Here is a 10000-nt window from a genome sequence, read left to right as displayed (position 1 = left end):
GAGGACACATCTCCCTCAGGGTGTAGATGAACACCTCCTGCTCCTGATGGGGGCCGAGAACACGCAGCACAACACACGCATCATGAACCCACACACACACACAAAAGGCATCGTATGCGCATGCCTTTTGCGCACACACGTGGACACACATGGAAAAACATGGGCCGACAGGGACACACACACAGTCGCACAGGCAGATAGACACACACACACAAGACAACTTATACGCACAAACTGTATACACACACACATCGACACACATAGAAACACATGGAGACACACACAGCCACATAGGAAGAAGCACACACACACACATACGCACACACGGGCACACACACACACAGCCACACAAACACACACAGTGAGACACCTGGGCCTGATGCAGCATCATGAAATCCTTCATCATGCCCATCTGCTCCCACATTCAAAATTGCCCAATAGCCCTTCAAGGCTTGCATTCTTCTCGTATATTCTATCATTCATTAACACACACACCAACACACACACACATGTGTGTACCTGAGTGGCGACCCACAGCATGTTGTCCATCTTCATCTGACAGCTGAGGGTGGAGCCGGGATTGGCCATTCGCTTCACCTCCACCTGGCCCTTCTCCACGTTCACCACACTGTAGTTCCTGTGACACGCACACGCACACACACACACACACACACACGCACGCACACACAAACGCACGCACATCAATAGCCACACGTGGTGGTCCCTAAGCAAGGCATCAACGGTACAGCCGAGCGGGAAATAAAGTATAAATATCAGTAACAGCAGTCAGTTGTTGTGGAAAAGCTCTGATTGCAAAATGATGAATACAAATATTCAGCAATATGGAACAAGAATAGTAGAGCTGTGATTGTTAAGGTTGTTTTTGAAGAAAGACTTTTTGGATTCCAGTGGGGTAAGGGAAAGGTAAAAAAAAAAAAAAAAGCAACAATCCCAGGCCCCGTTCCCAGGGTGCTGTGGAGGTTCCCAGGCCCGCTGAATGAGTGAACGGGTGAGTGAGTGAGGTTGTAAACAGAGCACAGGTTAATGGCAGGGAGATGACCCAATAGGAGGCAACGGTGGTCATTAGCAACATCTGTAGCACATGAAGACAGATGCCTTTATGGCGCTGAGATCAACTTGTAGTCAAGGGGCGCATACGTAAGTGTGTGTGTGTGTGTGTCTGTGTAATTACACTCTACACCTTGGAGTCATCCCAGCCATAGGTAAATGTGTGTATGTGTGTGTGAGCACGCAAGTGTGTGTGAGGGAATGTGAGTGTGTGTGCAGCGAACATATAATTTGCTTAGCAACATTGAGATTAGCGCAGCATATGTAATGCGGCTAAAGCCCCTGTCTAGACCTGATCTCTCATACGGGAGCTACACCTGCCCTTCAGCGTAGGTCTACAGTGAGCGTGTGATTACGGTGGTTCCCTGGTCCACAGGCAGCTCTCACCAAAACACGTCCATGTGGACCTGTGTTGTCTCTGTAGCGCCTCACAGATTACCCCTCAAATGTAAAGGCTGCTATACAGACCACTCAATCCCACAGCATATGCATACGAGTATAATGAAAATAATACCAGTGTGTCTGTGTGTGTGCACGTGTGAGTATGTGAATGTTTGTGCCTGTGTGTGGGTGTTTGTGTGTGGGTGTGGATGTGTGTGTGTGTGTGTGTGTGGGGGTGTGAATGTGTTTGTGTGCGTGTCTAGGCTGTGTGTGTGTGTGTGCGTGCATAAGTGTGTGTGTGTGTCTAGGCTGTGTGTGTGTTTGTGTGTGTGCGTGTGTGTCTAGACTGTGTCTGTTTGTGTGTGTGTGTGTGTGTGTGTGTGTGTGAAAGTGAGTGTGTGTGTGTGTGTGTGTGTCTAGGCTGTGTCTGTTGTGTGTGTGTGTGTGTGTGTGTGTGTGTGTGTGTGTGTGTGTGTGTGTGAAAGTGAGTGTGTGTGTGTGTGTGTGTTGTGTCCAGGCTTACAGGGAGGATATAGTACACATGTTTTAGGGCTTGAGCAACGGTACCATTAAGGGGTCATTACGCTGGCTTGTTGTAAGCACTTAGACAGCTGCTGCCAGTTCTCACTCATTCACCACTATGGGAACGGGACAGAAACAGACTCCCCTTTACTACCATTAGTGTCTCCCCAGCCCTCGCGCACACACACCGCGCACAACTTTATGACTGACGGACGTGGAATTGGTTGTTGGCGAGAAGCGACAGTCTTGATGAATCTCGCGACTGAAAGGAATGAAAGCTTTCGTGGGACCAACTTCTGTCATCACTCAGGAATCTACTGGCTTAATGTCTGACATTTAAACGGAATAACTTCCACTGCATTTCGTTAAATCTTCTGAATGTAAATGAGCCCTTTCCCATAAATCTTATCGTTAAATGTCACCTTTATTGCGTTAGAACGTTTTTAATCCATCAAAGGAAACCGGGGTGTCTGGGAGATTTGCCGGATTATTAAAACTATTGTTCAAAATAATCCCCCAAAATATTCAAACTCCCCAAATTATTCTATACTCTAATATGATTTTACCGGGATGCATAACATAGGCCTAAATGGACAGAAACAATCCATATCCTATTCCATTCACCTCACTCAAGGACAACTGTTTACATTTCCCAGTCACTGCGTTTCCAGTTCCCGTTGCTTATCCTCCCAGTGACGGACGTTGAAGAGGGGGCATTCATTCAGCTCCGTGTCCAGCCCCCCTCCGTCTCCCTGAGTGCTGAGAGGTAGCGCTGTGCTCCACTGGCTAGCCTAGCGCCGACGCCACGCTCTGCTGCGCTGCTGCTAGATGATGCTAAATGTAGCTGCACGACTGGCCGCCATTCAACTGAGAGGCCCAGTTACACACACACACACACACACCACACACACACTCACATACATGTCAAGGCTCTCTGCACCGATTCTGATACTTGGGGTTCCCCTCGCCTCATCATCCACCAGAACAGGCCTGATACCTGGGGTTCCCCTCACCTCATCATCCACCAGAATAGGCCTGATAACTGGGGTCCCCCTTACCGCATCATGCCCCAGAACAGGCCTGATACCTGGTCTTTCCCTCTCCACATCCAACAGCTTTTCCATCTGGACTCGTCTTAAGGGACATTTAAAAGAACAAAAAACACCAGCATCTCCTGGAGGAACACCAAACCCCAATTTATCGTCTCTATTGGCAGATCTATTCGATTGATTCACTTGTTGTTTGTTGTAACTACTTACGAACACTTTATAATGCACAGAATATATCCTTTGACTCCTATATCATCCTATAGTTATGCATCAAACAACGCCTGCCAGGCTAACAAACGACGACGGTGGGGGGTATTAAGAACAGCAAGGATTAAAGTCTTCCTCCAACAGTTTTACAAACGCAAGTTTCGTTTTTCCGTTCAATCCAAAACCAGGGTGACAAGAAACAAAGCCCAGCTGTGGTGAGAGCGACATGGCCACCTGTCGTCCTTGTCTCCGTCCCAGAAGATCGCGCTGTGTCCCTGCAGGTGGGCGAGGAAGAGCTGGGCCTGGCTGTCGCAGCTCAGTAGGTACCGTAGGCAGGGGAAGCTGGGATCCTGCATCTGCCTCACACACTGCTGGGCAGCGGGTCTCTGCATCAGGACGCGCACATGTAAAACACACACACACACACACACACACACAGGGGGTCAGTTTTGGCTCGATACATGTGTCATCTGAATATGTGCACGTCTACGTATTTGTGATGTGTCCTTTGGTACATGTTACGTACAACCACCCCTGATCCTCTGCTTGGGTGGTTCTCTCCCTGTTTTTTTTATCTGCTCAATACGTATACACGCATGCAACACACACACACACACACACACACACACACACACACACACAAACACACACACACACACACACGTGTGTGTTCTACTGAAGTTAGAATGTTGCTAGAAGTTGTTTTTTACTATGAAGATTAAATAAAAGTAACTCCCAACACTTCAGGATTATCACCCAATGTATCATGCCATGACACTAAGCACGTTGAGTCGGATTAGATTCATACAATTAAAATAAATAAACGGAGCAAGAAATGAATTTGCAGACATTTTACGATTTGTGGTAAAAGCTAAGCTAGAACTCGAGCGTTAGCGACTGAGAGAGAGCAGAATAGATCACATCCTGCCCTCATCTTCATACACCACTAGTCTTTCCACTTAGAGCTGCTCTGGCTATGTAGTAGGCCTATGAGAGTTTGGATCTTAGGCAATATAAAGTTCTTTTGCTTTAGTCAATTGATTAAAATATTCGGCTCCATCAACCATGGGCTCTCCATATTTTCTCAGCGTATAAATCAACGTGTAATGCTAATCTTTGGCCATCTGTTCCGTGTTTATTTATATTCGTATGGCCACTGATTAAGGCAGGGGTCCGTGAGAGGGAATATCAATCAGAATAAACGAAAAAGGCAATTTATCTTCTAAATATTACCTTTAGGAAAGGGGTAGGAGATGTGAACATTAGCCTATAACAGTACGGGAAGTACAAAAAACGTTCGCCTCCCCTGTCTTTTTCCGCCCGGCATACACTGTGTTAAATGCTAAGCTAAAACCTAAAGAAAGTGGCCCTCGAGTATGACATCTTCTCGTCCACCACATTAGTGTTGCCTTGGTCAACATCATATTATACCGTAAGTCCAGTAAGTGGACGGGAACGGTGATTTGTGTGACTTGTGATTTGTGACTTATAAACATGTGGGAGAAGGAGGGAAAAGAGGAGGGCCCCTGGCCCCTCCTAGCTCCGACGCCACTCACACACCAACACACACACACACGCGCGTGCGAGACACATTCGAGCAAAAAGGTTGTTTGCAGAACCTCCGTCAAAGGCGACAGAATCATTAAAGTCACCCAGTAAACACCTGGCAGCCACATTGCTGCTTGTTGGCAACTAAATCAGAACACCAGGTGTGGGGCATCAATCAAATAATCAGCTGACCTTCTCGGGCTTGGTGTCCCAGCACTGGCTCATCAGGCCCTGGAGACAGTGGAACTGCACCTCGGTGGGGCTCCCCAGGGCCGGGCGGATGCCCTTGGAGAGCTTCTTGGCGATCTGCAGCTGGTGTTGGCCGAGAGCCGGCCGGCAGCCCGACAGCAGCTCGTACAGCACCATGCCGTAGGAGAACATGTCCACCTTCAGGGAGCCAGGGAGGGGGGGGGGGGGGGGGGAGAGGAGAGGAACGTCAGGTCGGGCTGAAGCGATTGGACTCAAGGTTGAGCAGGTCTTGCTGCGGTGGAGGAAGGGCGCCTTCGGGAAAATGCGATGGCGCTCGCTGGCGCGTGCCAAGCAAGTGCTGAGCGGTACGTCAGCGAGGCCAGGTGGTGAGGGAGATGGCGGCATCGCTGGGGAATGTGAGAATGCTTTTTCTGCCCTTGTATAATCCAAAGAATAGCCTTGTGAAATATAAAAGTGCCTTTTCAAGAAGGGTTTCACAATACATCGGCAGTCGGATCAAATGGTGGGTGTTGGAGTCACTCACACCGCAGTGTTCAGTAAACAATAATCAATGTGTGGACGGAGTAAACACGTGAATCAGGTTTTAATGGAGGGGTCGATGGAGATGCCCCGAGGACAGATACTCTCTTCCAATTCTGTGCAGGAAACAAATACAGAGGGAAAGGCCTTCAAGGGTGTCCTTCAAATAAGAAGAGGGAATGAACAGAAGACTATTCTTCCTGGAGTTCCTTGAACTGTGTTTTTGAAGCTATTCTCACACTGTGGCAACACTGGGGAGGGAAGGACACACTCTTGAGGAACAGGCTGAATAAACCAACCACCGGCTGCCATGGTACTGTTTACTGAACGGGAAGAAAGGGGCCTGCAGTGAGAGCAGATGGATTGGATCGTTGTGTTTCCCCGTGTATACATCCTGCCCCTTGTTAAATAAACTGCAGGTGTTTACTGAGGTGCCCCAGCCACCCTGCGTCCCTATAGCAGATGAACAGAAAGGTCATTGGCTTAGTCGAAGGCACTCAGCGTTGGTACTCTCATGTTATTCATCCGTTGAGATCATTGGTTTGACAATTTCCCAATATGTTTTTGCAATACACAAGCCAATACATTACCTAGCCTCTTGCAGAGGACGCGATAATGCAATTTCCCAGACCGGGACTAATGAAGCACAATACAATACGGCTTAATCCACACACACAAACACACAGACACACAGACATGCACACACACACACACAGAAACGGACACACACACACACAAACACACAGACACACAGACAGACACAGACACACACATACACACACACAGAAACACACACACAAAGGATTTGCTCCCAGTTTCCATATATTGTGTTATCATATAAGCGGATTAGTTTTTGGGTCAAGCCAATCGGGAAGCCGAGACGCCCGCACCTTCTCATCGTACACGATTCCCGGGCGGATCTCGGGGGCCTGGTAGCCTGGGGTCCCCTCCACACCCAGGGCCCCTTCATGGAAGGACTGCCGGGAAATGCCGTAGTCTGACAGCTTGATGTTGACCGGGTCCGTCACCTGGCGGAGTGAAACCAAACCAGGGTTACGAACAGGGAGAGTATGAGGACCCTGGCGTAATAGAACCATGTTGGCTGTGGCACTCATAAGCTGTGGGTCTATAAAATCGGTGGGGTCCATGTTTCATTTAGTGTATTTTCAGGGTCCCAACGTGAAGGTCATTCATGTGCTTGTCACTCACCTTCAGGGACCAGACCAGGATGTTGTCCGACTTGAGGTCGCAGAAGATGATGTTCTTCCTGTGCAAGTAGGCCAGACCTGTCGCGATCTGATAGGCTATCCGGAAGGTGAGCATGTGACCCAGAGGCATGTACCTAGACCCGACGCGTGTATGAGAGACTGTTTCAGATCCAGAGGTGAAAGAAGGAGAGAAATGAAAGAGCTGGTTAAAGCCACAAATATGTATCTAAAATAAAAAGTAGCATGAACTATATAGCAGGACCATCTAAATGAAAAGTTGCATGTTCAGTCTGCCCCCCTTTTCTTCCACCCACTAACCAAAAGCATTTAATTGTACCTTAATTAAATTAACCAATCACCACCTCTCTCTCCCGCCACTCGCTCTCTCTCCCGCCACTCGCGCTCTCTCTCGCTCTCTCTCGCTCTCTCTCTCTTGCCACTCGCTCTCTCTCTCTCTCTCCGCTCGCTCTCTCTCTCGCCACTCGCTCTCTCTCACCACTCGCTCTCTCTCGCCACTCGCTCTCTCTCTTACCACTCACTCTCTCTCTCTCTCTCTCCACTCGCTCTCTCACCACTCACTCTCTCTCTCTCTCGCCACTCGCTCTCTCTCGCCACTCGCTCTCTCTCGCTACTCTCTCTGTCTCACCACTCGCTCTCTCTCTCTCTCTCTCACCACTCTCTCTCTCACCACTCGCTCTCTCTCTCTCTCTCGCCACTCGCTCTCTCTCTCTCACTCTCCGCTCTCTCTCTCTCTCTCGCCGCTCTCTCTCACTCTCCGCTCTCTCTCTCGGCATTAACGCCCATCACCCCGTCCGTGAGAGGAGAAACCCCGGGGACTGAGGCACCCACCTTTGTCCTTGCAGCTCTCCTCCAGGACGGTGTTGAGGCTGCCCAGCGGGGCCAGCTGCAGGGCGAAGCACAGCGGGTGGATGCTGATGCCCACCAGGGCCACGATGCAGGGGTGCTGCAGCGAGTGCAGCATGCTGGCCTCCTGCCGGAACTCGGAGAAGCTGCGGCAAGCGTCCACCGACTGCAGATGGCGGAGCATGGTGTCTAGGGAGCCAGGGGGGAGGAAGGGTCAGGGAAAGAGCCTGGGAGTCTTTACTGGGACTTTTATAATGTTTTTAGGCATTCAGCTTTTGTTAAGATAAATCTTTTTAGATCAATGTTTCAGGATCTTTGAGCGCCTTGGAAGGCAATGTTTTTCCCCTTTTAGCTTATGTTTAGTGAACGTCTTTTAGATCAATGTTTCAGGATCTTTGAGCGCCTTGGAAGGCAATGTTTTACGTCTTTTAGCTTATGTTTAGTGAAGGTCTTTCAGATAAATGTTTCAGGATCTTTGAGCGCCTTGGAAGGCAATGTTTTTCCCCTTTTAGCTTATATTTAGTGATTGCTTTTAGATCAATGTTTCAGGATCTTTGAGCGTCTTGGACGGAATTATTTTCGTCATTTAGCTTCTATTTAGCGAACGACTTTAAGGTAAATGTTTCAGGATCTTTCAGCGTCTTGGAAGGCATCCAATACAAGCAGAGGCAGGCCGGGTTGGTACTTGAAAGGGAGACCGGTGAAACTCAAATAAATAATAAAAAAGATTATCCTGAAAAGGCCTTTATGAATCCTCAGTATTTGAGAAAGAGGATTTGAAATCCTTTATACAAAGTCACCGCTAAGCCACCTCTTTTATGACCCTTTTTCATGGTTGAAAGTTGAACGCGTCTTACCGGTTATTCCTTTCCTTAGCTCATGTTTCCTTGCACGCTAGCCAGTTTCTTGTTTGAGTTAAACGGATGATTAGTTAATTGTTGTGCATGTTTAATGTGTTTTGCTTGACTGCCTGGTGCATCTTGGTGTCCTGCGAGGAAGAATGCTTTTTAAAACAGCACGTATACAAAATGACCATTTGGTCTCGTTCTATGAGCCCAAAAACGTTCCCAGACAGACTGAACCTATTCGCATCAGCGAGGGGCGTTCATATGAGCAACTCTTCCTGTATAATAACATTGTATTAAACGCTTGATAGGAGATTCAGTAAAAAATAACCACAAGCAGCAGTGAAGACTCCACAGGAAGGAGATAATGGAAAAGAAAGTGGCCCGAAATGGAAGATGCACTTGAAACTCAAGCAGTTGTGAAAAATGTGAGAGGATTGCAAGGTCATGGGATATAAGACCGAGCAAAAGAGAGAGAGACAGACCAAGAGAGAGGGAGATGGAGAGAGAGAGAGAGAGAGAGAGAGAGAGAAAGAAACACACACACACAGTGAGAGTGAGTGAGAGGTCACTAAGGGATGCTTCTCATTACTTCTCTTTATCCCAAGGAGAAGCAAGGAGATTGAAGTTACATTTCAGGAGCCAACAAACCAGTAAAAAAAAGATAAACCCACAAGAACCGTATATAGCAACGGCATTCTACATATTTGAGCTTCCTAGGATATAATAAGTCATCAAACAGCGTCACACTCTATTTGTAAGCATAGTTCGGTGCATTGGAAATGGAATCTTAATTATTGTTTTGAAATGCCTCACTTGATAAAGGGTACTTGAGTTTTAAGACGTGACTTCACGGCAGCGTTGACGTCAACAATCTGGTGAACACAGCACACATTCCACACAAGTACTCCTCCAGATTCAGTTCACAAATACTGAGTTCAAAAATGAAAAAAAAGCTTATCGCCTTTTGAAAACTTGTTCATCACTTCTCGATCCTCATCAGCAATCAACGACATCACGACTCACTTGAATGCAGTGATTCAGTGAAGTGCTTGAGTGCAGTGCCTTGGGTACTTCACGCATCACTCACACATGCGCTGTGTGTGTGTGTGTGTGTGTGTGTGTGTGTGTGTGTGTGTGTGTGTGTGCGTGTGTGTGTGCATGCGTGTGCGTGTCAAGGGACACAGGGAGGATATAGCACACATGTTTTGGGGCTGAGTAATGGTACCATTAAAGGAGAAATCCGGTGTAAAATGGATCTGGGATATGTTTAATATGATAACAAGTTGGGATGTTCGTTTGGCATGTAGACGCATTCTTAAAAAAGATGTATGTGCATAAAATGTCCTTTTTAATAAACAATCTGTTCAATTACAAAGTTATGAATGCCTCGTTTTATATGTTAAGACCCTTATTATACTACCAAAGAAGTGTCGGGCTACTTCTAGCCTTGTAAGTGGTTTAAAATAGCGATTTAGTTTTTACCATAAAACATGCCCCCATCGTTCCAAGTTTATAGCGTTTTGGTAGAATCGGCTAAAAGCAGCCAACTTAAGAACGCGTCTACGTCCGCTCTTTT

The 10000-nt window shown here is 47.5% G+C and overlaps 1 protein-coding gene across 2 annotated transcripts in view; it reads right to left on the bottom strand.

The window, feature by feature from the left end:
* Positions 1 to 10000, bottom strand: part of lrrk1 (leucine-rich repeat kinase 1) — a 63735-nt gene that overhangs the window by 13278 nt on the left and 40457 nt on the right. For both annotated transcript variants that reach the window (XM_079736958.1, XM_079736959.1), the window contains exons 27-33: positions 7562 to 7765; positions 6714 to 6871; positions 6395 to 6532; positions 4968 to 5162; positions 3462 to 3613; positions 520 to 637; positions 1 to 43 (exon numbers count right to left, since the gene is read on the bottom strand). The exon at positions 1 to 43 is cut by the window's left edge and continues 74 nt beyond it. In XM_079736958.1, the coding sequence (XP_079593084.1) occupies positions 1 to 43; positions 520 to 637; positions 3462 to 3613; positions 4968 to 5162; positions 6395 to 6532; positions 6714 to 6871; positions 7562 to 7765 (1008 nt within the window). The remainder of the gene's footprint in view (positions 44 to 519; positions 638 to 3461; positions 3614 to 4967; positions 5163 to 6394; positions 6533 to 6713; positions 6872 to 7561; positions 7766 to 10000) is intronic.

Source organism: Pollachius pollachius, assembly GCF_949987615.1.
Source record: "Pollachius pollachius genome assembly, chromosome: 5".
NCBI lineage: Eukaryota > Metazoa > Chordata > Actinopteri > Gadiformes > Gadidae > Pollachius > Pollachius pollachius.
Note: the sequence above shows the minus strand (reverse complement) of the source record. Positions and strands in the feature narration are given on the sequence as shown.